This window comes from Aulonocara stuartgranti, assembly GCF_965226115.1.
Source record: "Aulonocara stuartgranti genome assembly, chromosome: 10".
Taxonomy (NCBI): Eukaryota; Metazoa; Chordata; class Actinopteri; order Cichliformes; family Cichlidae; genus Aulonocara; species Aulonocara stuartgranti.
Window position 1 is genome coordinate 25,604,848 of NC_138946.1, and position 27,053 is coordinate 25,631,900.

Below are 27,053 nucleotides of genomic sequence, written 5' to 3' on the forward strand. Positions count from 1 at the left end.
AATGATGCTTCCTCTCAGGAAATTTGCATTAAAAGCTCATGGTTTACGATATAAAACAAACAAAAAACACCCAAAAAAATGGCTAAATTAAATCAATTTAGCAAATAAGAGTGGGCCTAAATTCCTCGACACTGAGGTGAATGACTCACTTCCAGGTGTTGCAAAGGGCTTGATTGCAGTTCTGGCTGCCAAGGGTGGCACAACCACTTATTAACTTTAGGTGAAATTACTTTTTCACATAGGGCCAGGTAGGTTTAATAAAAGAAATCATCATTCTAAAACTGTATTTTCTATTTATTCAAGTTACTTTCTCTAATATTAAAATTTGTTGGTGATATGATGCAAGTAAGTGTGGCAAATATGCAAAGAACCAAGAAATTTAGGGTGTGGGGTAAATACTTTTTTACAGCACTATACGAACTCACGTGGCTTACTCACTGTATCCTCAAACCCTCCAGCCATATTCTGTTTTCCAGGAATAGGTGAACTGCTTGAGAAAGGTTTGCCTGTTGATCACAAAATCCATTTAACTCTGAGCCAGGTGTCAATGTGCCCAAGTGTACAATGAATAATGCTCCATCACATTATGAGCAGACAGGCTTTGGCTAAAGTCAGCGAGACAGCATACTACACCAAATTCCGATGGATAGAAATACTTTGACATATCATTACTATGATATGCTTTATGTTTTAAATATAAAATGTTAGTTTAAAAAAAGAAATACATTTAGAAAAAAACTATTTATGCATTAATTACTTCATTTCTCAAGACAGGCATTCTGACTTGGGAAACACATGTAAATAATAACACTTATTATATTCCATTTTCCTGCTGTGATCTGTCACAGTGTCTAGACTGTTTGTTGAACTTGCCGCAACAGATAATTTGAAATTACAGCCAGCTTGGGAGTAAGTGTGTGACCCAAGATTGGAGCAGGATTTAGAGGTATGGTGAGGTTAAGATTCTTAACTGTCTCTAAGTCCTTTAATTGTTTCCCTGTAAAATCTTTTTCACCTCACACACATTACGAACAGTTTGAAGGCAGATTGACCTGCCCAGGTATAAGGTCGGGTTTAGTAACGTATCGCTGTCTGGGAAAATATTTTCAGAATGTCTGTGGTTTTTGTTTACTGGAGAATTGTTGCAAAAAACAGCACAATCGTTTAAAATCTGTATATAAGAATTGTTCATAAATGGCCTGCATTTGTATAGCGCTTTACTCAGTCCCTAAGGACCCCAAAGCACTTTACACTACATTCAGTCATTCACACACTGGCAATGGCAAGCTACGTTGTAGCCACAGCTGCCCTGGGGCGCACTGACAGGCGAGGCTGCCGGACACTGGCGCCACCGGCCCCTCTGACCACCACCAGTAGGCAAACATGGGGTTAGTATCTTGCTCAAGGAAATTTGGCATGCAGCCAGGAGGCAACCAGGGATCAAAACACCGATCTTCTGATTATTGGCTGACCTGCTCTGCAACCTGAGCTACAGCCACCCTATTTAAGTAAAGGACACACTAACTATCAAACCAAAGTGCTCTCACAGAGATAGCCCACCAAAACACGACCTGCTGATGAGCTTTTGCCATCCACGGGAAGTAAACTCCTTTTTGTGGTGTTTTTTTGGTAACCACATGTTACCACAGAGCAGAATGGCGTTTAATCCTCCACTAATGTGTCCTCACAAGTCATTCTTGTTTGAGACATCAATCTGACCTCTGATCTCTTAAAGGTTCTTACTCTGATCAAACCTCTGAAGCTTGGATTATAACGCCATAGAGGGTCATCACTGTCGAAACAGAGGTGAGAAGTGTTGACACCCAGCATGGGCACTCCAGCTGACCTGATTAAACAGTGTGCAGACCATAAGCTTATAAATCTGTGACCACATATGCTAATGTAATAGAAAATGTGACAGGTTTTATTTTAGTGTTCGCTTTTAGTTTGCTTTTAATATGATACCCATGCTGTGTAGGATTTGACCATTAATTTAATATTCCCAAAGTTAAGACATGTGCTCTCAACAAACTGCTTATCTTTATGGCTAATCTGTCTTTATACCTCAAAATAAAGCCCAGGGGTCAATTCAGATTATCCAAGCATTAGCCAGTTAATCTTTTCTGCTGGAGAAGATAGGCCAGGCAATATGGACTCAGGCTGCACATAAACCCTGTTTCACCAAACTCTGATTTGGCTGGGGGCATTGCTGGAGGCAGAGTGGCTGCAAGATAGGTGTATGCATGGGGACGTCCACAAATATCCCATAGTGCTACTGCAAATTAAATATAAGGTCAAAACACATAGAGTAAAGGCAGAAGTTGGTATCTCTTAATTTTGGAAACAGATTAGCCAGAGTTTAATGACCTGTCAGGACCTTGTGTGGGGATGCGTTCATGACCTTTAGTGGCGTGCAGTCTGAGTTTGTAGTTTGAGCGTGTAGTCTCAGCTCTGACAAAGGGTTGTGCGACGCTGACTGTGGGGAGGAAGAGACAGGCCTTCTCGTGATGCCCCACTGGCTCCAGTAATTCACTCCATGGAAGATTTTCCACTAGAGCAGTCTCGTGATGACACCCCACCCTCAGCCTTTGACCAAGTGAAAAAAATTGATGATGACATGGTGCACCATGATACAGCCCTGACCTACCCGCATTTTGTATTGGTCAAAGGGAGGCTTTATTGAGTGAGTCGTGACACTCTCACAGAAAAGGAACAGATCCAGTTGTTGGTGCCTAAAAACCACTGGGAAATTATTTTCCAGGCGGCTCATTATAACCCTCTGTGCAAGTTTGTACTCCGTAACGCACTGATGTTTGTATGTGTCTGCAAGTGGCTCTTTGTCCTGACACCAAGCTTCTAGTTTGGACTGATTTGTTTTTAAAGAACTTTAACGCAAAGTTAAAATGCTGTGACTCTGGAAGGACAAATGGACATATTTTAATTCCTAAAGTTCTCGTCCAATAAAAACTTTTTCCAAAGTTTATACAACAGGAGCATCTCCCTTGCTGTTTGTCCTTCACTGTTTTCGCTCATTGTTTCTGACACATCTTAGTACATGCACAAACACACAGATGCCCAACCATAGAGAGAATTGAAAAGAAATCGTTGACTCATCTCGTTCCTGATTTCTTGCTGGCAACAAAGGCAGCACTCCACTGACTGAATGTGTGTCGCTAGAATATGTTGTCTTTTCACTTTGGCTTAGGGTGAAAGCAAAGGCGGGAGGACATGTCGGGAGCGCGAGAGCTGTCAAACACCTCCTCTGTCACTGCTAGTGCTTTTAGCACCAACAGTTTCACATACTCAGCACAACCTCCTGTAAAGAAAAGCAGACTTCAAGAGCCAAACAGGGTCTTACACACACACACACACACACACAAACAGACAGTTCTAACCTGACCTAAACACTGTTAAAGCTGGGCTAGGCAACATGTTTTAGACAAAAAAACATCTCTCATACCTTTATGCATATTAGAATTGAAGTGGTCTTATAGGGAACCAGAAATCTGGCCTATCTTTTGGGGCCTAGGCTTGTTTAGTGGACTTACCCATGGGAGAATAGAATTGTGTATTTGTGCACAAATGGCAATTGATAAAATACTCTGCATTTCAAAGACTGACTGAATAGAAGAATTTTCCCCCCTCCCCCTCAATAAAACGTAAGATAAGCTTATTAAGGATGTACTGTAGGGTCAGCAGTAGAGCACAGGTGCGCCCTGTTACTTAAACAGTTATGATGGGATTTAATGGGACAGAAATTAAGCCTGACAAGACCCTGACAAGACACAAATAATCTGGTAAAGTATTTAGAAGTCATTTTATTAAAAAAAAAAAAAAACTTCCTCAAAGATGACAATAAGCCATTCATTCGTGCATATACTTAATTGCATAAGGCATCTTATATAGATGACAAACATGTGGTACATTTTGATCTTACTGACCACATAACCTTCTTATATCCCGGAGCAATGATGTGGAGATGATCCTATGTCTAGACTGGACTAGATGTAAGGGATTTTCCTTCTTGTTATGTATGTGTGATATGCATCATGTGTGTCCAAGACTGGTGAACTTTTGATGGGCATCATGGACTTTGGCCATAGTTATCAGTTAAGAGTGTGAAGAACTGCCACCTCTAGCCTGTTGTGTTTGGATGGCCAGATAAAAATTATGGATGAGCATCTTGGGTGAGACTAGAGTGGCTGACCAGTAACCAGATGACTGTTTTGTGTCCTTGTACAGATTTCCCTCACGACCAACCAGTCTGAGATTGCGATTTTATTTTTTACAAAACAGAATAAAAAGGAACTAAACTAATATTAAACAAATGGTAATTTAATACAAACTGACCAAATTAAGTGTTTCAATTGTCTCAATCTAAGATCTAATCAAAAGATAAAGAAACTAAAGATAAAAATCACCTTTTGGGTTTTGAAAAAATACATTTTCGCTAAGGATACAAGCATTCTTCGATGGTGGATGGGCTCTCCCTTTGAGATGGGATGAGGAGCTTGGTCATTCAAAAGGGACTCAGAGTAAACCTGCTTCTCCTCCACTTTAAAAGAAGCCAGCTGAAGTGGTTTGGACATCTGATAAGGATGCCTCCTGGATGCATTCTGGGTGAGGTGTTTTGGGCATGTCCTACAAGAAGGAGGCCCCCGGTCAGACCCAGGATTTGCTGGAGAGATTATACTTCTTGGCTGACCTGGCAACAACTGGAAGGCGTGGTCAGGGTGATGGAAGTCGAGCCTTCTCTGCTTAGACTGCTGCCCCCATGACCCAAACCTAGATAAATGGTAGAAAGTGAACTGGTGGATTGATTTTAAAGGCTCAAGGCTCACCATGAGTGATAGGTGGATGCTCAAAACCAGTTATAATATGAAAGGTTTTTGTATGTGTGAGGGAGATGATCTTTTCTTCCGCACAGTGAGCTTTTCTCTTTTGGGTCTTGGGTATTTACGACTAAAGCCTCAGTTATCCTGACATAATATGAATTGCAAAGCTGATCCCAATCAATTTAGCTGATTTTACAATAATCATCACTTGTATATATGTTAGGAATTACGTGATTGAGCATTGTGATGTATGCGACACACACACACACACACCGTTTTTGCTCACGATCATATTTTTATTTATTTATTTATTTATTTTTTTATTTTTTTTTCCTTTTCTAAATGACATCAGAAACAGCAGTATGCGACATTACGTGATGGCAGAGCTTCAGTTCATCCTTTGTCATTTTTTTTTTTTTTTTTTTTTTTTTTAAATAAATAGGACAGGGGGAATGAATGAGAGAGAGAGGGGGAGAGAAAGAAAGAAAACCAAAGGGGCGAAGAGACGGTGAGAAGGGGGGGAAGAGAGAGAAAAAAAAAAACAAACTCCTGGGTCACCTGTATGGAGAAAAATATTTTTATTTATAATAACAATGCGCCGTTACAGCTCGTCCCGGTCCAGCCCGCCTCCCGCTCACCTCTGCCGTCACTATATAGACACACAGAAGGAAAACACTCATGACACAATCGCCACCCCCCTGAGCTCACTGCTCCACCCCTCCCCTGCAGCTACGCCAGGGACCACATCCGCCACAAGCATCTTCTTGGAACTGAATGTAAGGATCCTATTAGGAAGGATCCCAGATGAAATCTAAATACACTCTGATAGAAGAGGTCTCATACAGTAGCTGAGAGATGACTGTCCATCCCCCACCATGGCCTGCATCACTGCAGTTCTAATCTCAGTTATTCTCTGATGGGATATTAATGTTCCTGAGTAGCTCTTCTACCCATTTATATAAGCAACACCACTAACGTTTGATGCTGTAAAGCAATGAAACATAACCATTTTTACAAAATTAAATTATTTAAGTCTGGAACAGTTAATCTTTGATCATTGCTAGCAATAAAGCAATATCATGGATGTCTGTAACTAATTATTATATTCCATATTCTATAATATTACAATACTACAATACTAACTATACAAAACAATACTTTTAACCAATATGAGTTGAGATTAATTCAAATATGTTGCTCCCCTATAAGTCATGTAGTAGAAACACGAGTATAAAGTTTGGTATAGATTATTCAGTAAAAGTTCACAGGATGTCAATACCTTTTTTTTTTTTTTTTTTTTTTTTCTAAATGACATCAGAAACAGCAGTATGCGACATTACGTGATGGCAGAGCTTCAGTTCATCCTTTGTCATTTTTTTTTTTTTTTTTAATAAATAGGACAGGGGGAATGAATGAGAGAGAGAGGGGGAGAGAAAGAAAGAAAACCAAAGGGGAGAAGAGACGGTGAGAAGGGGGGGGAAGAGAGACAAAAAAAAAAAAAACTCCTGGGTCACCTGTATGGAGAAAAAAACAAACAAACAAACAAACAAAAACAAACAGAGGAGACAGCAAACAACAAAGAGCAACATAATAATAGAGAAAACAAAGCACCATCACAATAAACTAGCTAGTCATAGATATCAATATTTACTAAATAATAAACGATATTGTGCAGCACGCAAGATAGACAGCGCACAGTGTGCTTTGAGGCAGCAGCCAAGAAAGCTTTAGTCCGCGTCTGTGAATACCCATGTGTGCATACCTGTGTGGATCAGCATGCTTGCATTCCAAAGGTTTCTCCATGTAATGATCTGCTAGGGAGTGTGGGGGGGCCACAGCCCCGTCCTCCAGGGTGTGAAGCGGGTATGGAGGAGATCAAAACTCCAGACATCCAGAGGCCCCCAGAACACAAGAGACCATGGAAGACCAACAGAGGAGCAGCCGCGCCACTGTCCCAGTAAGAGCTGAGGAGAGTCCCAGATGAGGGCTCACTCAGCAGCCGCGGAGCAGAAGTCAGGGGGAGTTGCAGTGACGCGCCCGTGAGCTCCGCCGGCCCCCAGCTGCGCCTGAGTGACCGAGCCCTAGGCCGAGAGGCCGGGGGCACCCCACCTCCAAAGGGGCCCGAGCGAGCCCCAGGCCCCAGGCCCCGACAAGCGGCCGCCAAGGAGTGAGCCGGTGTGTACCCGGACGCCCACCCCCAGACACAAAGAACCACCAACACACCGACACCTGAGGGAGTCCGCCACCGGCAGGGGAAGTGGTGGTGGGTGGAGATAGGCCTCCAAACCTTGGAGGGCCTGAGGTGTCCCCAGAGAGGTGGCGTCTGATACCCAACCTGACATATAGACACAGACATACAGGCACACACAGATACAAACATCCATTCCCACCCTCATGCTCTCATATGCACTCACTCCACACTCAACCAACGTGGAGACAGACATAAAGAGACGCTGTACACACAATCACACTCCCCAAGCGTACTCTACAAACCGGGTCTAGGTACCCTTGCCCCTGGAGGGGGGAATTGCACCCAGACCCAGGTGGTGTTACCCTTTTCCCTGCGGTGGGGAGAGGCAGACCACCCCGACTCCGCAGCAGCAGGGAGGCCCCACACCCCAGACCGCAGTCGGACGGCCAACTCCTCCTACTAGCCCTCCCGCTCCAGCAGGCCGCAGAGAATGGGGGTGGGAGAAGACTCCAAACCTCCCTCCACCCGCTCATTGTAGTGTTGATGCATATGTGTTCTAAGGTGCAATTAAAACCCAGGAGGGCATGGAGCTACCTGCCAAGGAGCAGCAGGTAAGCGCATAGTCCCTCCTGCTAACCCTCAATGACTAAGTGTATTTAAAATTGAGAGGTGGGCAACGACGTCAGGGGTGAGGTATACACCCTGATGGTGATTTGGACTCCGTGATTGTGCCCACCCCCAAGATCCTATATGTATGTGTAATGAGAGTGTGAATAATGTGAATGTCTAAGTTGTGGGATAAAATTGAGGCAGAGGCAGCCAGAAGGGGACAGGGGGGGGGGGGGGTTAGCCTCCTCTGCACCCTGGTGACATACCCCCACTCCAAGGCCCTGCATGTGTGGGTGGTTGTGGAGGAGCGGGAAGAGGGAGGCAGCTGGAGATGGGGAGGGAAGGAAGGGAGGGGCAGGTAACCCCTCCCTGGGGCCAGCTCCCCCGCTGACCCCAGTAGGCACTCCCACCCTCCGCGACCCGCCAGGGAAGGGGGGCCCAGGCCCATCAGACCGGGGCCCAGTGCAGTAGCGCCCCCCGGCTCCACAGAGCCCTGGACAGTCCACCCAACCCCACCACAGAGAAAACTGCACCCACCCCACCATCCACTCTTCTTCCAGACTACATAAGACGGTAAACGCCCAGGCTGAGATCTTCCTCCACCTCTCCTGTATCTCCCCCTCCTGCAGAGAGTTCCTGAGAGAAGAAAGCTCCTGCCAGATGTGACCATCCCCCCCACCAGTTGAAGAGCCCCCCAGGCGGCTCGATGCACCGGCGGCACCCTGCTCCAGGGCCGGGCCCCCATGCACCCACCCGCCCACAACCCCGGCAACACACCAACCAGGACCCGAGCCCCCGAGGCCCGGCCCGGGCCCCAGCCCAGAGACGGAGCGCCCCCAGAACCTCACGCCCATCCCGGACCCACCCAGGGGCAGCCAGGTTGCCAGGTCAGTAACCCGCGTCCGTCAGCACAGACCCTCCCCTAGCCCCGCTGCACGCAGCCGCGAGGAAACAGTCACCTGAGAGCCAACAGAGCCCTCAACCGGACGTGACCGCTACCCCGGGTTGAGCCCCCCAAGGAAGATGCCTCCGGGGAACCCCCCGACGCCCTAAGCCTGTCCCTACCCCCTCACCAATCACAACAGTGAAGGCGGGACCAAACTATGACCCCCCACCCCCACTAGGTGATGGAGCTGATAAAAGGGGCCCAGAGCAATTGATCTAATGTGGTGGCAGAGGCTGTGTCAAGACTAATGTAATCTAATAGATAATTTCTATATTGGTTAGAATTAAGATTATTTTTATTTTTCCAGTTCATGAGGACTGTTTTCTTGGCTATGCATAGGGCAGTGAAGATCATATGGGCTATATTCTTTTCTGAAGTGACATTATCTAAGCTGCCCAACAAACACACTAAGGGGGAGGTTGGAATGTTACATTTCAGACATTTTGATAAGTCTTCACATATCTCGCGCCAAAACTTTTGCACTGGTGGACAGAACCAAAGAGCGTGGATGTAATTGTCTGGTGTATTGCCTTGACAGTGTGAGCAGTTGTTGGAAGATGTAAAGCCCATCTTGAACATCCGATGACCTGTATAGTGCACTCTATGAAGTATTTTGTATTGTATTAATTGCAGACTGGGATTTTTAATTAATTTAAAAGTTTTTAAGCAAATCTGAGACCAGAAGTTTTGGTCTAGGTTGACTGATAAATCTGCTTCCCACTTTGCAGTAGGAAGGGATATTGATTCATCTAATTTAGAAAGTGTTCTGTATATTTTAGATAATAATTTGGGGGATTTAAGAGTAAGAAAATGTGCCGCACTTAGTGGTGTTTGTAATTCAACTTGACTGAGGTTAAATTTCTTTTTTACTATGGATTTAATTTGTTGATATTCTAAAAACCTTGTCTTGTTGATCCCATATTGTTCAACTAGTCTGTCAAATGGAATAAATTCTGTTCCCTCTAATATATGTTCTAAGTATTTAATTCCTTTACAACTCCATTCTGGGAAATTAATCATATTATTGTTTTGTAATATGTCAGGGTTATTCCAGATAGGTGTACGTTTGCATGGGATTAATGAAGACTCCGTTATTTTTAGAAACTCCCACCATGCTGTTAGAGAAAAGCTGATGTTGATACTTTTAAAGCATTCATGTCTTTTGATGTTTGAGCTAATAAATGGTAGGTCTGAAATCTCTAGATCCTTGCATAGTGCCTGTTCAACATCTAGCCAGGGCTCAACTAAGAAGGTATGTTTTAACCATTCTGAGATGAACTGAAGCCTGTTGGCTAAGAAGTATTGGTGAAAATTAGGCAGATCTAATCCTCCTCTATCCTTGGTTCTTTGTAGCGTTTTTAAGCTAATACGCGGGGGTTTATCTTTCCAAAGGAATTTGGAAATATATGAATCCAGAGATCTGAACCAATCTTGTGATGGTTTGTTAGGGATCATCAAAAATAAGTAATTTATTTTTGGCAAGATCATCATTTTTATAGTGGCGACCCTTCCCATGAGTGATATGGGTAAAGATTTCCATCTAGTCAGATCGCCTTCTACTTTCTTTAGAAGTGGGATGTGGTTTAGTTTAGTTAAGTCTGAAAGCTTAGGAGAAACATTAATACCTAAATATTTAATATTTCCGGATTGCAGTGGGGCAGAGGAAGAATTATGGAAGGAGCAGTTAATGGGGAGAACTGTAGATTTTGGCCAGTTAATTGAATAATCTGAAATTCTTGAAAACCAGTTTATTAAAGTAATTACCTCAGAGAGGTTGGTTTGTGTGTTTTGCAGAAAAAGCAACACATCATCCGCATAGAGACTGATTTTATGTTCTATGTTCTTACATTTTATGCCCTTAATTGTTGTAGCCTGTCTAAATGCTGCTGCTAGAGGTTCGATAAAAATTGCAAAAAGTGAGGGGGAGAGTGGGCATCCCTGTCTGGTGCCCCTCAGGAGACAGAAGCTGGAGGATGTCTGGTCATTTGTTCTGATACGAGCCGTTGGGGAATTGTATAATATTCTTATCCAGTTTATGAAAGAGTTTCCAAAACCAAATTTGTGTAAAGTTGCGAATAAAAATTTCCAGTTAACTCTGTCAAATGCTTTTTCTGCATCTAGAGATAATATTATGGCTTCGATGTTTTTATCGTATGAGTAGTCTATTAAATTAAGTAATCTACGAGTGTTTGTTGAGGAGTGCCGACCTTTTATGAAACCAGTTTGGTCAGGATGAATTAAGAGGGGGGTCATTTTCTCTAATCTCTTTGAGAGAGCTTTGCAGATTATTTTAAGGTCTACATTTAAAAGAGAAATTGGACGATAGCTTGAGGGAAATAAAGGGTCTTTGCCTGGTTTTAGCAGGAGACTAATGTTGGCAGAATTCATATTTGGTGGTAGTCTGCCCTTTTCCTCGATTTCCTGCAACATGCTGTGGAATACTGGTGCCAAAATTGTCCAGAATTCTTTGTGGAATTCTGCAGGGAAGCCGTCTGGACCTGGAGCCTTATTATTGGGCATACTTATCAGGGCTTCCTGGAGTTCACTTGGCGTCAGTGGCGAATCCAATTCCATTGCTTGACTGTCTAGTAATTTTGGAAGAGTTACGTTGTCAAGAAACAGATCAATTTCATTTTTAGATGGGTTTATTTGTGGTGAGTATAAAGTTTCATAGAAATCCCTAAAAATGTTGTTTATTCTTCCAGGATCATATATTGTGTTCCCCGATAAATCTTTAGCAGCACATATAGTTGTTTTTTCTTTATTTATTTTTAGCTGGTTAGCTAGAAATCGACCTGATTTGTTACTGTGTTCAAAATTCTGCAAGCGAAGTCTTTGTATAAGGAATTGTGTTTTTTTATTAATAGTTTCATTTAATTCTAGTTTTGTTTTGCATATTTTGTTCAATGTTTCCTGATCTTGGTGGGACGCGTAGGCTTCTTCTAGTGATTTGATGTTTTTTTCTAATTCCTGAATATTTTTGTTTTCTTCTTTCTTTTTGTGTGATGAGAAAGAAATTATTTTACCTCTCATCACAGCTTTCCCTGCTTCCCATAGAACAGAAGCAGATATTCCGGGAGTGTCATTAAAGTCTAAATATGAAGTCCATTCCTTTTTAAAGTATTTAATAAAGTCTTCATCTTTAAGTAGTGATATATTAAATCTCCAGTTTTTACTTGGCGTAGTATTATTCTTGTGCATTAGTGTTAAAGATACAGGAGCATGATCGCTGACAGCTATAGGATGAATCTCAGTGTCTGAAATGTCACACAGCAGTGAGCTGCTGACCAGAAAATAATCCAGACGAGAGTAAGAGTGATGAACATGCGAGAAAAAAGTATATTCCTTACTGGTGGGGTGAAGAGAGCGCCATGCATCGCAAAGACCAAAGTCGTTCATATACTGTTTGATTATATTTGTGGACTGCCAATTACGCTGAGTTCCTGTTGTGTTGAGCCTATCCATTTCTTCATTTAGTCCAAGGTTGAGGTCACCGCCAAGAATGAGTGTGCAATCAAGGTGTTCAGAGAGTGCACTAAAAAAACCGTGGAAGAATGAGGGTTCATCAACATTTGGACCATATATACTAACAATACATAGTTTTTTGTTCAATATTGATAGTTTAATAATTAGAAATCTACCCTCTGGATCTATAACTGTATCGAGTACTGTAAAATTAACATTTTTATGTATTAAAATTGCTACTCCCCGTTGTCTAGAATTATAACCGGCTGCAAACACGTTAGGAAACTCAGGTGTTTTAAGTTCATTTAAACCTGTGACAGGTTTGTGAGTTTCTTGTAATAAAACAACATCTGCCTGTAGTTTTTTAAGCTGGTTAAATATTTTTAACCTCTTTCCTCTGGTGCCAGCTCCATTTACATTCCATGTGACAAACCTCAGCATGCCCTTAATTGTGCGTGTATGTTTAATGATGTATGCTGGGTGTTTCGTTTAGACAGGTGGAGAGAATATGGAAACATCCCTTGTTTGTAAATAGAAAGAGAAAAAGAAGTGTGGTGAGAGACTCCATAAGTCTGACTATGTGTGTGAATATTCACTAATATGAACAAGCGTGGCTTGCTTATGTGTCCTGCAAGTCTGTGCGTGCTGTGAGGCTGTTGTGAATGTGCTGCCGTTGAGCTGATGTGTTTGCGTGATCGTGTTGTGAAAATATGGAGAAATAGAGGGTGTTGTTTGTAGGTGAGTGGGGAAGTAGGTGACCACAGCAGTGAAAGACAAGAGAAAGAAAGAAACCACATGAACTGTGAGCGACAACAAAAAAAAGGAAACGAAACGGAAACATTCCAATTAAAGCAATGACGGAGGGTGACGGTGTTATATCTGCTATGACATCCTACTGATATTACTAGGTTAAACACATTTTAAAGGAGAAAGTGTGAATGAATAAGAAAAGAGTGTAGCGGGTTCTTATCTGGAGTGCAGTCAGTATAACCACGGTGTGGTGCCGGGGTCGCGGTACAGCTGTCCGTCCACGTAGAGCCGGTCCACAGCGATGACAGCACGGGAGCCTTTCTGGATAAAGCTACGTCGAACTGGGAACAGGACCTTGCGTCGTTCCAGGATCTCTTTGGGGAACTGGTCGTTCACGCTGAAGTCCGTTCCTTTCAGCTCTCTGCCGCGACTCTTCACCTGTTCCTTCTGTTTGAATTGACTGAATTTGGCCACAATAGGCCGTGGTCTCCCGGTCCGCGACCGCGCGCCCCCCAAGCGATGTACTCTATCGAAGTCGATGTTCTTTACGGTGTCCTCCGGCAGCTTCAGGTGGATTTTAATGAAGCTTTTCACCGTTGCCTCTGCGTCCTCTCCGGCAGTTTCTGGAATACCAGAAAACACAAGATTATCTCTCATGCTACGGGCTTGTAGATCGATAACGGACTCTTTTATTTTTTTATTTTCAATGTTTAGCTGGGTCACGTTATCGGTGAGAGATTTAACCGACTCCCGTAGCGTGGCATTTTCAGCGGCAAGCGTTTCCACCTGCCGCTGGCTGAATTCCAGGGATTCTCTCAGAGATTTAAATTCCCGGTGTAAGATCTCCACCAGGGACAGCCTCGCATCGAAACTGGACAATCGCTTGTCGATTGACTCCAGGATTTCTGCGATGTCTTTGCCGGCAGGCGATGTTGTACCGGGGGAGTCTGCCTGGCGACTTCTCTTCGATGACGGCGTCTCGATTTTGGCCGGGGAAGATGCACTCTGGGCCTTATGCATTACTAAATCTTGAAAACAGCGGTCGATGTAATCTTGGAGAGCGTCTAAACTCTCCCCGTTGTCCTCCAGGGTGTTAGAGATGATAAAACAGATGTTGTTAGTTATATGACAATTGATTAGTATATTTGGTAATACTGAAGCTTGGAAAACCTTTGTTAAACTCTATGCTACCATTTGCTTTTTCTCCGGCGTCTGACGTCACCTACAACATCACTTCCGTCACTTACCTCACTTCCGTCCGTCAATACCTTAAGATACTTTAGTGGGTAAGCCTAGAGAGAGATTAGCAAATTAAGCCGTTCGGAGCAGGCCGTTTTGCGTAACTAATTTTAAATCCCGGTAGCAGTGCAACCATGTAAGCTAGCGCAATAATTTTTTTGCATATGAAACCGGAGGAGTTGTACTTGCGTCTTATGCCATCAGCTTGTCCTAGGTCACGGTTTCCTTCCACATATAGCTTTGCAAAAAATTGCATAAAAAGCGCTTGCAGCAACAAAAACATAATATTCCAGAAACAGGCTTTGCCGATCCGATCAGGTCTTCATAACACTCCCTACGTCCATGAGCGCGAACTATCGCATATCCGCAATGACCTGCCCGAAACCGGAAGTGGCGTCACTTTTGCGAAAATGTAGGGTTTTTTTACCATCAGGGCCTTGTAAGGCTATACTGGTGTTTTTTAAAGTTATGTTTGACTTTATGACTTTCTGTGTCATTTCTGGGATGCTTAGAAGTCAAATTGCCCTGCTGGAAATAGTTTATTTTGATGCACATGCTTTTTTTTTTTTTTTTTGCAAATTTGCATTATAATACTTATTTTCATTTTTCCTGCAGTATATAAAAATTGGTGAATTTCAAAAATAAAACTATGAAGACACTCAAAATAAATTTCCTGTGGTGGGAAACTATTTTGTGCAACGTTTTTGTATTTACAGTTTTGAGGGATAAGCCTTTTAAATTTCTCTAACTAGAAATATATGTTAAAAAAACCAAAATGATTTTCAATTTTTTTGTAGTTTATTGCACTTTTTTGCAATTTATGTAATTACTATGCTCTTAATGCATACATATTATTAAAATTTGGCCTATAATGGTTGTATTGGTGTACAGCAACTTGAAATGCTCCCAAAAATCGCACTACAGCATGTAAAAATATAATATAAGCTCTGGCGGACTTGGTTCTATGGTAGGTCTTAAAGGGTTAAATTGAAATTCAAGGAAATGTAAGGACAAGCGTTTGACTCGGCTCACCCACTTAGTCACCTGACATCTGATCGACCCATCCCCAAATGATGACACTGGTTCAGTTTTGTCACCCATAGGCGCGCGCGCACACACACACACACACACACACACACACACACACACACACACAAACACACACACACACACACACACACACACACACACACACACACACAAACACACAAAATGAACTCCCTTGACATTATTGTGTCACTAACCAAACATGGGGCCAGAATGCAGTCCCAGACTTTTCTGGCTCACTATAATCCCTTCCTATTGCACAGATGGTAACTTTATGCATACCTTTATTACATAAATACACACAGCAGCACGCAAACAAGGCAATATGTAAAGAAGCATATAGATTTCTTTTTTCTTCAACTGTGATTTTGACTTCCATGCTACTAGCAGGGTTTTATTCTAACATATATGCAGGCCAGATCTGGGAGGGGTAAGTCAGAATTTTCTCGTCACTCACCATGGGGTGAATCCAGTTTTGTTAACTGGATTAAAAACAGGCCAACTTTACGGATTTAAATCAGCTTTGAGCAGATAGCACAAAAGGTTCTGTATTCGTGGCCTACTTGTAAAACAAAAGTTTGCCTTAGCAATATTTCTTATATTCAGTAAAGGAGAAATAGAATTAGAATTCATATAAAAATTCAGAAATGAACAAATACAAAAGAGAAGCTCAGACTAAATTTTCCTATATTGGCTCCATTTAACCGACCTGGCTAAACTGGAGGTTATAGTGGAGATTTTCATGCCCCTGTGCCCCTGCTTGGACCAATGCCATCTGCTCATCTACTAATATGGCTAGGGCAGACAGACAGCCTTAGCCTGAGTTACACGCTCCCAGATAAACAATACAGATTTAACATTTAGTAAAGTAGCTATGAGAGGTGTAAATAATGTCTCCTACATGGTACTAGAACTTTAGTGCAGTAAAAATATTGATAAAGAACAAAGCATGCATTAATAAATATGTCTATAATCTACCAGTTACTTAATATTATACCTAATATTTTATACACACATACACTTTGTTCCAGTCTATGACTTTAATGAGGTCATAATCATTTCACTTTTTGTTATGATAAATTGCCATGGTAAACTTGGTAGAGTGCAGAGTATTTTTGCCATGTAAAAATAGTCTGGATGGCATTACTGTGGCCTCCAGTAACACTGTGAGGAACCTTGGAGTCATTTTTGACCAGGATATGTCCTTCAATGCACATATTAAACAAATACGTAGGACTGCTTTCTTCCATTGCGCAATATTTGTCCTGTATTGGCTTCCCTTCATTGGATCCATTTTAAATCCAGAATTGAATTCAAAATCCTGCTCCTCACATACAAGGTGTTAAATAATCAGGCCCCATCTTATCTTAATGACTTTGTAGCACCATATCAACCCATTAGAGCTCTTCGCTCTCACACTGCAGGCTTACTTGTTGTTCCTAGAGTATTTAAAAGTAGAATGGGAGGGAGAGCCTTCAGTTTTCAGGCCACTCTTCTGTGGAACCAGCTTCCAGTTTGGATTCGGGAGACAGACACTATCTCTACTTTTAAAATTAGGCTTAAAACTTTCCTTTTTGCTAAAGCATATAGTTAGGGCTGGATCAGGTGACCCTGAATCCTCCCTTAGTTATGCTGCAATAGGTGTAGGCTGCTGGGGGACTCCCATGATGCATTGAGTTTTTCCTTTTTAGTCACCTTTTTCACTCACTGTGTGTTAATAGACCTCTCTGCATTAAATCATACTTGTTATTAATCTCTGTTTCTCTTCCACAGCATGTCTTCTATGCTGTCTTCCTTCTCTCACCCCAACCAGTCAATAATAAGGTCTGACAGAAAATCCCTCACAAAGGTAGAAAAAAGACCCCTAATTCCTCACGACCCTAATCTTTTCCTCCTGTTTGGTAGCAGAATGCTGATCCAAAAACATTTATGAAAGGCTTAAGAATAACCAAATATTACTTGGACCTCCAACTTAAAACAGAAAATAATGGAACTAATGACATAAATAGAACTATAGAGCTGGTGTTTGCATTCAGTGCACCCTTTCCTCAATTCATTTAGCTATTTTACATATTCCTATTTCTGTCAGAGGTAAATATTCTGTAGATCAGGGGTTGACGAGGACTGAGACAACCCTGAATGCAAGTCTGACACCATCTATTAATAGGTCATTGCATTTGTTATGCTGTTTAACCAGTTTCTTTTTTATATGCACTGCTTTGAGGTAATGCCATAGAGATATTACCTGTTGAAATCAGTGTCATCCGATGCTCTTTTACACTCTTAACACTGTAACTCACCCAGAGTCTATCATAGGTTTATGTATGCAGATGTTGTCTGCCTAGCTAAGAAGGCATCACAAACAGGCATCACAAAAGCAGTGATTACGAGGCAGTCTTGTAGCATTAGCCTCCATTCTGCTTCTACCTGTTTCCACAGTAGAATCTGAACATTTTACTGTGAAGTGCGCTTTGGACTGAATTTCACCAACTTTACTGTCAAGCTTTTTTGTCTTTAACACTTGTGTGTTCCCATTAGAGATTTGTGTTAATATATTTGACTTTCCTTTGGTTGTATTGTTAATTGATATTATATGACAGTGCATCTCAGGCCGTGTTGCAATTACCTCAAAAATAACGTAACAAATTACCTTCTACAGGGAGTAAATAAGTAATTTAACACAATACTTACAAAAAAGCGAGGATTTTGTGTAATACATTATTAGTAAAAACACTGATGCTGTTTCTAAGTGAGTTATTTCATCCAGTCCTACACATGATTGTAGGTTTACCAACCCACCAGTTCCCACTTTCACTCATGCTGTCACTTATATACTGTATACTAGTATACTATAAACCAGCATTTATTAACCTGGAAAGTAGACCATAGAGTTAGTCGAATGATCTTGGAAAGAAAAGTGTCTGGACTTCTTTAAGAGCTACCCAATTGTGGATATATAAATGATGATCATAAAACTGACCAAAAATACATATCTGGTCACGGTAAGGGTTTGAACCTCTTCGTTGGGAGTTTTTGCACGTCTGCAGTTTTTTTTTAGCTAACACTTCCTTTGTCATATTGTTGTATTTGTACAAATTCTGTCAACGCAGGCTCTGTAAGTCACTAATAACGTCTAAATGTACAACAATTAAATGCATTAATATTGCCAAATGTACAGAACAATCAGAGGCTGCAACACTGTAGCTATTCTAAGCACTTGGGTACCGCACAGCATTGTCATGTAATATTGAGTACCGTTGCGACCTCTTGTCCTGTCAGGTTCCATCTACCTCTGTCATAAGCACATAGGGAAGCTTATGTAGCTATGAAAGTTCCCTGCTTTAGAGACAAAACAACACAACAACAAAAATAATCAAATTTAAAAAACACACACATGGAGAAACAGTTGAAAATATTTTACACAGATCACACTAAGAGTTCTAAAAGAACTGGAAGATAAGGTTGGACCAACCTGAAGCAGAATAGAGATAAGTTAAAATACAGCTCTAGCCTTCTGCTGTCTTCCTCTTATGGGATTTGTGACACTTACGGATCCCAGAAAATGCACAAGAGTGGCAGGCTTGACGAGATGAGGGGTTAATGATTTAACAGCCAAGTTAACACAGCAAGGCAACACGAAAACTCCAGAATGCAAAAAGGACCAGCCCTTTGTAACTTGCTCAAATATGACCTGTTTTTGACTATACAACCCTGAAGTATCATTATCATAAGTTATATTTTTATCTAAGATGAGAATTCGAGTGTAGTTCGTTTCACTCTGGAAATGCACTGCCCTCCAATTTTCAGAGTTGTGACAGTAAAACAGTGGTTTCTCAATTAAAAACCAGTTACTTCAGTGCCATAGAAAGGCCATCAATGAGCCAATCACTGCTGTGTGTTAGATTTACACTGTCAAGCTGTGCAGCCGGATAAGGGTTATTTAAAGTGGCCAGTGCTTGCTTGTTTTTGACACACCTAAGACATGTTTACCCATCAGTAAAGGGAGGACCATGCTTAACCTTAACACATAATAGCTGCATGGACACTGATGCAACATTATGCAATGAAATGTTATACAGTCCTATGAAAAACAAAGCACACTCTTAAGGCTTCAATAGAAATTAAGTAGGTAAGTAGCAGCCAGGTGCTGCTAATCACTTGATTGTGTGAGCACCTCCATAAAGCAGACGTTTCGTCAATTTGCTGGTCTAGAACTCCAAAGAACAACTAAGAGCTACAAATATAAGCTTCTCTGTAGAAGATTTTAAAGGCAATTCAATTCCAGACTAAAACAAAGTGGACAGTTTAGTGTAATATAAAACTAGTGATGTCTTTGATGTAACACCAAAGTGAGAAAGCCAAATCATAAATGAAATTCTCAGGATTAAAAATAGTCCACTGTAGTAGTAATTTGCTAGTTAGGCTGAAAGTCTCTCTGAAAGCCCCCTAAATGAATTTGTAGGAAAGCAGAGCTTACTGCTAATCAAGTCTAAATAAACAAAATGGTGTGACAGTGCCTCAACAGGGAGTCAATTCTGCTAGGAATTCTAACATAAGAAGTCTTCCTGCCATGCCACTCATTTAATTTGTGTAGAAAGTAAAATTAATTCTTAATTCTATTGAATGAACAAGCTTTTTATAGTGCCCATTAGAGATTTCGCAGCTACTGCCACTTTGATGTAGAGGTTCGTGAGACTAAAATAGTTGTCTGTTAGCATATGTCTGTTAGGCTTTAATTAAATTTGTGGGCAAAACATTTATAGCCTCTACAGCAAAAACAATAACTTGGCCTCTCTTTATACCTGTTTGTGTCTCTAGTTTAAGATCATTAGATTAAGTTGGAATCCCAGAGTCTGTGCTTGAAGCACCCCTGTAAATGGGTTAATGTAACCTAAAATTAATTACTGCGCATTAGGGTTACAAAGTGTCTGTGTCAGAAGTAAGTGGGTATATTCACAAGTCATTCACATTATACGTCACACAAATCCTATGTTATATAAACCATATCAATAACCAGTGGGACTTGATTTCTATTTTCAGCCTGATTAAGATGGATTTTGGTATGACGGTAGATTTTGGGAAGAGCCTTCATCCCACATAAAAAGAGGAATCATCAGTTTTTTCTGGGCTTAACAATACTTAAGGCTCCCAAACTAGGAGATAGTTGAGAACTGCATCAAGTTTCTAGTAACCAAAATTGAGCCACACAGCAAGAAGGTCCTGGATTTGAATACACCATCTGGCGCTTCTTGTGGAGTTTGCATGTTCTCTCTGCTACTTTGCATAGTTTCTCTCTGGGTACTCTGCCTTCCACCCACAGTCCAAAGACATGCAGTTTGTAGAGCTACATTAATTAGTGATTCTAAATTGCCCATAGGTATGAATGTGAGTGTGAATGGTTGTCTTTCTCTCTGTTTTAGACCTACGACAGACTGGCGTCATACCCGTTGTGTATTCTGGATGGATCTCAGAAAATGCTGTATTCAACTAAAAGACACTGTCAACACTTAGTTTTTCCTCTTCTCAGAGTGGATTGTAAAATCCTCTGTGGTGGCCTTTGTTTTTTAATTACTGAGAAATCCAGCACAAACCTGTAACTTACAGAACAGTTTGTTGATTTTATCATTATTGTCTCATTATCATTATTCTTTTCTGTTCTAGTCTCTTTTCTGTACACTTTTCTGCAAATTAAAAGAAAAAACAGATTTAGGTATATCCAAGAATCTCTTTCCACACCAATAAGTCATTTGACAGGACTGAAAGGCCTTGCATCTCTCCCTCTTACTCCACTCATCACAGCTGGCCTGAAGTGTCCCGAATCATGGTGGGTCATGGCTCCAGGCCCACTGTGCAGGCTAAAACATTTGAATTTACTTGTTTGTGATTGCATAGAGGTAGCTTCACTGATACATAACGTCTCTATGGAAAATGTTCTGCTTTATTTAAGCCACCTTGAGGATTCTATTATTGGGACAGTTGGTCCTTTGGTGAAATTCCACTTTACGAGATTAATTACTCTAAGTCTGAGGCAACGCCCTCGACCTAATGTATCCCGGACTTCAACCTGCTCTGATCCATTTAGCTAGTCCCTGTCACTTTTTACTTCACCAGGTATACAAATTACCCTCTCCTTCTTTGACCTGCACAAAGCTAATTTCATGCTGCTAAACCACAAGATTAGGAAAGACCTTGTTTACTGGACAGAGTTGGTGAACCTCTTTAAGAGTGAACCTCTTTGAGATGAACATGCCTCTGTGGTTTTGTACCCCTTTGAAATAATTTTAACTGAAAGCAAATATCTTCTTTCTTCATTAATATGCAGATTGTCATTACCATTGATCAACAACCACTGATCAAAGACCATTGATCAATGGCCATGAGTAACATTCACAGATAGTTGGGTAATGACTGCAATCACAGCATTGCAAGATGGAGAAAGATGTACCCTTAGCCCCCCTCCTTGATTTAGAGATGGTCTTTCCCTTTTCACATAAATGACCTCCTCGAATCCCCGCTCAAGGCATTCCTCCCTATCCAGGATGTGTACATCCTCATCACTGAAATAGTGTCCACTGGCTTGTAGGTGTGACAAGACTGCTGATTCAATAAATTCAATAAAGTAAAACACACCAGACAGTACTTAAACCCTTTGAACATCACGTTTGGAATCTGTTTCTCTCTCTCTCTCTCTCTCTCTCTCTCTCTCTGTGTGTGTGTGTGTGTGTGTGTGTGTGTGTGTGTGTGTGTGTGTGTGTGTGTGTGTGCAACACTTCCACTTTCGAGCTTTCCTGTCTCGTAACTAGTTTATTCAAGAAGGTAAAGTGACTCCAGACATCCTGAACTGTGTAAATGATGTATTTCTGTTATCAGTAACACGCGCTGATTTGTAATTTTATTTTATTTTTTTGACATATCATAGAATATTTGAACATTTTTACATTATTATTATTGTTATTATCATTATGCGTGTTTGGTAATTGGTAAGCTACGTGTAACGAAGCCCTGTCGAAAATATTTGGCTCGTTAGTGTACCTTGTGCAAGGGAAAACAGACGTGTGACAGCGCAAACACAGTCTCTTTCCCTCCCTCTGTTCTCATCCTCGGTACCAGTTGTTTTCAACAAGCTTGTGCAGTCACAGCGTTCACAGCTGCTCTCTCCCCGTTTGCGATTTACAAGCGGATTCTTACCTCTTTCTCAGTATTTTAAGAGTGGGGAATTTTGCATTCCCTCGTAAGACCAATCATGCCACACAATTCATAAACTTTTAAAATCGGAGTTGCTGTCTGGATGTACGCCATGCGCCTGCAACCTGCGCGGGCTGGCTGGGACTTTTCTGATCGGATGCTGTGCTGAGAAATGCAGTTGGCGCCATTGTTCCCATGGCTTATTATCCTTTCCAAATTCGCGGACCAGGTGCCTTGTCCTTGTCAGCCTTCCTTACCAGCGCACAGCCTTCTTTTCCCGCCGCGCCGACTTTTCCGGACGCCGCGTCCTTCTCCAAGTCTCTGTCAGAGCAGGCACCCCCTGACGCGGGGCTGCACGCAGGTCTGGGGTGCCAAAATGAGGCCGTTCAGCAACGTTCCTTGAAGAGACTTGAGCCAGAAGAATGGTTGGACGAGGACCCGAAAGTTACGCTGGAATCAAAGAACTTGTGGAGTGAATTTCACAAAATAGGAACTGAAATGGTTATCACAAAATCAGGAAGGCAAGTGCAATGCGCATTTAAGTAGTCTACTGAGAATTTGTGTAGTGTCTTTGTCGTTTCAAATTTGTAAATAGCCTGTAAAAGTGCGCACAAATGCTATGTTCACGCTTTAACGGGGAAAAACAGCGAATAATCTAGTTTTGCTGATGATCGGAAGTTTAAAAAATGCCACAAGGGGGGGGGACCTCCATAGACAAATAGAAGCTCTATGAGAAAAAAGTGATGAAAAACAAAAATAACACTGTTAATTATGACATATACAACAATTTCTTTTTTTCTTCATTAACTATCAGGAGGATGTTTCCCCCTTTCAAAGTGCAAGTAGAAGGGCTGAATGATACAGCCAAGTACATCTTGCTGATGGACATTGTCGCTGTCGACGACTGTCGCTACAAGTTTCACAACTCCCGCTGGATGATGGCTGGAAAAGCTGACCCAGAGATGCCAAAGCGCATGTACATCCACCCGGACAGTCCGTCTACAGGAGAACAATGGATGAGCAAGCCTGTTGCCTTTCATAAACTCAAACTCACCAATAACATGTCCGATAACCATGGGTTTGTAAGTAACACTCACTGAAAAGTTGCTTTTGTTCCTCATTACGCATGGTTATGCTGGGTGACTGGGTGCACTGCTTTAAAGCTTTTATTATGGTTGTAGTTGTAGTAATTAATTACCCAAATACCAGTAATTCCAACTCTATTTTTCTAATTTGCAGACAATTTTGAATTCCATGCACAAGTACCAACCCAGATTTCATATTGTGAAGGCGAATGACATAATGAAGCTTCCTTATAGCACCTTCCGGACTTATGTTTTCCCAGAGACAGAATTCATCGCTGTCACTGCTTATCAAAATGAAAAGGTAACATCATCCTTTAGCCCCTCATACACAAATGACAAATATCCACATGGATTATACAGTGTGTACTACTGTTGTGCCTGTTTGTCACTGCACAATGAACTTTGGATTGATTAATCTGCAGATCTTTCCTTCTTTTCCATCAAGATTACACAACTAAAAATTGACAACAATCCCTTTGCCAAAGGATTCAGAGATACAGGAAATGGGAGACGTGAAAAGAGGTATACATTTTGAAAACAGAATACATCTTTAGGCCATATGTGCATGGTCTCATGCAATCTCGATTTGTGATCCCCAGAAATAAACAGTTAAACATTTCTTCACTGAATGGAAACCAAAGCAAAGCAGACCAGGACTTTGCTGATTCTGATGATTCCTATGAGCAGCCCAGTACCAGTGAGCCTTTTTATTCCCCACAACTAATAAGCAGCCCTCTGATGCCCACATCAACTTGTCAAGGTGGGTTCATTTAGAGTTCATTATGTTATTAGGCAGCCACTGTTGACCTGTGTTCATGAAGTGATAATCTAACTTAAGATCTACTGCATAGTCACTACACTGAAACAGCTTGCATATATATATTTTTTTGTTTTTAGTACATGTTTTCCTTTTAATGACATATTCTCAAGCCAATAATTGCTGTTTGTAGTTTGGGGATCTGCTTTTGTTTTTACTTTAAAAAAATATTTATTTGATGCAAAATTAACAAAGCATTTTAAACTGTGTTTCAAAAGAACATGGGTTAATAATATGATGGCTCATTCAATTTGACTGCAAAGTATTCCATGACACACTGTCTGACAGTGTTTTCTTCATGGTTAAAAATGTTTCAAGTGTTTGTTTTTTTCCTTACAGACGAGACCAACGTTGTCAGTGATTCAGACGTTGATCCACTAGATGACTGCAACGCTGAAGGCAGCTGCTCCAGGAGAGAACACACATTGGGTTTAAGTCTGAGAAGTGAAGAGATACTGTGGAACAAGTGTGATCTCAGAAAGAACAAACAAGATGCAACAAAAGCAAGAACATCAAGCAGCGCTTCACGTGATAGACATTCTATAGGTATGGGTTTAGAAGAGCAAATGAGTGAAATCAAAGATGGGGTCGTGCCTATGATGTTACAGTCATGGAGCGCATCATCCTTCAGTGCTGGTCAGCAACCCACTTTGGATTTCTCAAGTGCACACAGCCAATTCTCTAGTAGGCTTGGGACACCTTTGTCATTTCAATCTGGACAGCTATCAATGAAGCCAGAGGTTTTTTCCAATATGGCTATGGAGAATATGTTTCCCACTTCATCTGGTATAAATGAATTAAGAAATGGAAGCCTGTTTTCTGAAAGCATCACCTCTTCAGCTCCGTTCAAACGTCAACTGTCACAGCAAATGCTAGCATCTCAGGTACGCTTCCCCAGGTTCACTATATTAAGTTATTGAATATATTTTCATCCATTCATTTAATTGTAAGTGCTGTATACAGCAGTAACAGTTACTTAACTTCAGTAGCATCTTTAAAGTCTTTGAGCACTAACAAAGGACTTCACACTGGGCAGCTGCAGAATTTTTACAGTTAAAGAAACTCTCAGCGAGTAAAGCTGAAATACGTTATATGTTTCGTGCCAATATGTTTCATAGCAAGCTCTGTTTGTAATTTGGAGAACATACTTTTAGATCTTACTTCATGTTTCGTCCTACTGTTTGTGCAATCCTACAAGCCTTCATGTTATAATTAAAAAAACCCCAAAGGTTCTTTGTAAACCGATTTTCCACTAAAAAACAGAAAAACCTTTGATCACTATTTGGTGTATTATGTGTGGAAACAAAATATAAAAGCATTAAATGAATATATACAATATGAAAAACAATGAATGTCTAGTTTTTCATTAAACAACTACTGAATAAAGTAAAACAATAGTTGGAATGTATTACTTGAGTAGTTGTACTTCATTATAAGCCTTTGTGAATTCTTTATGAATGGCTTAGAGATCTTTATAGTGTGCAGGTCATTTTCAGTGTAAAGTAAAGCATAGGTGTCAATCCTCTTGTTGTTTAATGGGACTGGATTGATTACCTTTACTGACTTCCTTTCCTAATGCCTTGGATTTCCTCCATAATATGAGTTAAAGACAAAACAAATCGGATGTATTCAGTTGCTGGTTAATAAAGTTTAATTTTACAGAGCTGTTTATATAAAGGAAGATGACATGATCTGTACTACAAATCTTAACAACTCTACTTTTTAATGCAGGGGATTTCACCATCACCCTATGGAGGACTTTTCTCATATCCATACCGCTACATGGCAGCACCAGGTTCAGTCACACCAGCCCTTTCATTCTGCACTGCAGCCTCGTCGCACTCCAGAAGCCAACGTTACAGCAACTCTCGACCATGGGTGCGATTCAGCCCTTATCAGATTCCCACATCGATCACCTCAAGCCAAAATCTGCTAACATCCAGACTGCCTGGTAGATCATATTTACAATCTGAGCGAGAGTCAACTCTGGTGTTTGACAATAACAGCTATCTAGTCATAAGACCTAATAAACCAAATCCTCCATAATAGACTATTCTACAAGTGAAGTCACATATGACAATCATTTAAAATGTTTTGGCAGAAAGTCTATATTTTTGCTTCTCATTAAATCGATCATATTATCATAAATTTAATAAAGACAGACTTGGTGGTCCAATGACAGTCAGTATATTATACTAGACTTGGATATGCATGTTTAATTTAATGATTCAAATAAATATTGTACTAGATTCTACTAAAAGCTACTCAATGGAATTCCAGAACATGTGCTATGCAAAAGTCGGTGCCCGGGGTGAAATTCTTTAGAGGATGATATGATGTAATGTGCTTTAAACATAACTAAAAACACATTTTTACTGCTTTATTCTATGTAAATGTGTAAATAGTTTTTCTCTTGCATTTTTTTTTCACAAGAAAGTGACTAAATGAAGCCTTTTTTCAGAATGTTTTATATTTGTTTCACACTTTCACATTCTGATATACCAAAAATGTGCAGTGAGCTTGGAAAAACTCAGGACTTTTTGTTTATCTTCTTTTAAACCAGCACTTGAGAAATCTCCAGGAGATGTGATGTTGTGTATGGAATTATGCAAGTATATTGTGTGTTGTGTGTGTGTTTTCACAATTTACATAAAGATGTTCTAATCTGTAATATTTGACTGAATTATTTAACGTTAATTTTGCTTATTTTGTTTGTTCTTTTTTTGGGCGGGGTCATCTTTTGGTGAGTTGTTGTGCATTGCAACCCTACATTTCGTAAAAATAAACCAACAACAAACAAAAAAAAACAAACTTTTGGATGTGGCGCTGTCTATCACTGTTTTTAAATGCCAGGATATTTAATATTGATTTAAGAAGGGATTTT

At 40.9% G+C, this 27,053-nt stretch overlaps 2 protein-coding genes across 3 annotated transcripts; one reads left to right on the forward strand and one right to left on the reverse strand.

Moving 5' to 3' along the window:
• Positions 1 to 11,060: 11,060 nt before the first annotated feature.
• LOC309716092 (uncharacterized protein) lies at positions 11,061 to 13,994 on the reverse strand. Its single transcript, XM_082549691.1, has 2 exons — positions 13,988 to 13,994; positions 11,061 to 13,879 (listed from the first exon to the last, which is right to left on the reverse strand). Exons 1-2 carry the CDS (start codon positions 13,988 to 13,990, stop codon positions 13,028 to 13,030), a joined length of 855 nt encoding a protein of 284 aa, XP_082405817.1. The 5' UTR covers positions 13,991 to 13,994; the 3' UTR covers positions 11,061 to 13,027.
• An 8,108-nt stretch (positions 13,995 to 22,102) lies between these two features.
• Positions 22,103 to 26,576, forward strand: LOC309716352 (T-box transcription factor TBX3-like). Of its 2 annotated transcripts, none has more exons than XM_082550097.1 (7): positions 22,103 to 22,788; positions 23,082 to 23,349; positions 23,507 to 23,653; positions 23,798 to 23,874; positions 23,952 to 24,112; positions 24,509 to 25,053; positions 25,901 to 26,576. In XM_082550097.1, the coding sequence occupies exons 1-7, from the start codon at positions 22,463 to 22,465 to the stop codon at positions 26,213 to 26,215; spliced, it is 1,839 nt and encodes a 612-aa protein (XP_082406223.1). In that variant the 5' UTR covers positions 22,103 to 22,462; the 3' UTR covers positions 26,216 to 26,576. The 2 variants fall into 2 exon arrangements, with proteins under 2 accessions (XP_082406223.1, XP_082406224.1); XM_082550098.1 differs by having other exon boundaries at positions 24,509 to 24,715; positions 25,901 to 26,207.
• Positions 26,577 to 27,053: the final 477 nt, after the last annotated feature.

What these genes read in the sequence shown, in the direction of transcription:
- LOC309716352 (XM_082550097.1), top strand. Translation starts at nt 22,463, where the DNA reads ATGGCTTATTATCCTTTCCAAATTCGCGGACCAGGTGCCTTGTCCTTG. An exon ending in TGTCCGATAACCATGGGTTT is followed by an intron (nt 23,350 to 23,506) that starts GTAAGTAACACT and finishes TCTAATTTGCAG; the next exon opens with ACAATTTTGAATTCCATGCA. An exon ending in CTGCTTATCAAAATGAAAAG is followed by an intron (nt 23,654 to 23,797) that starts GTAACATCATCC and finishes TTTTCCATCAAG; the next exon opens with ATTACACAACTAAAAATTGA.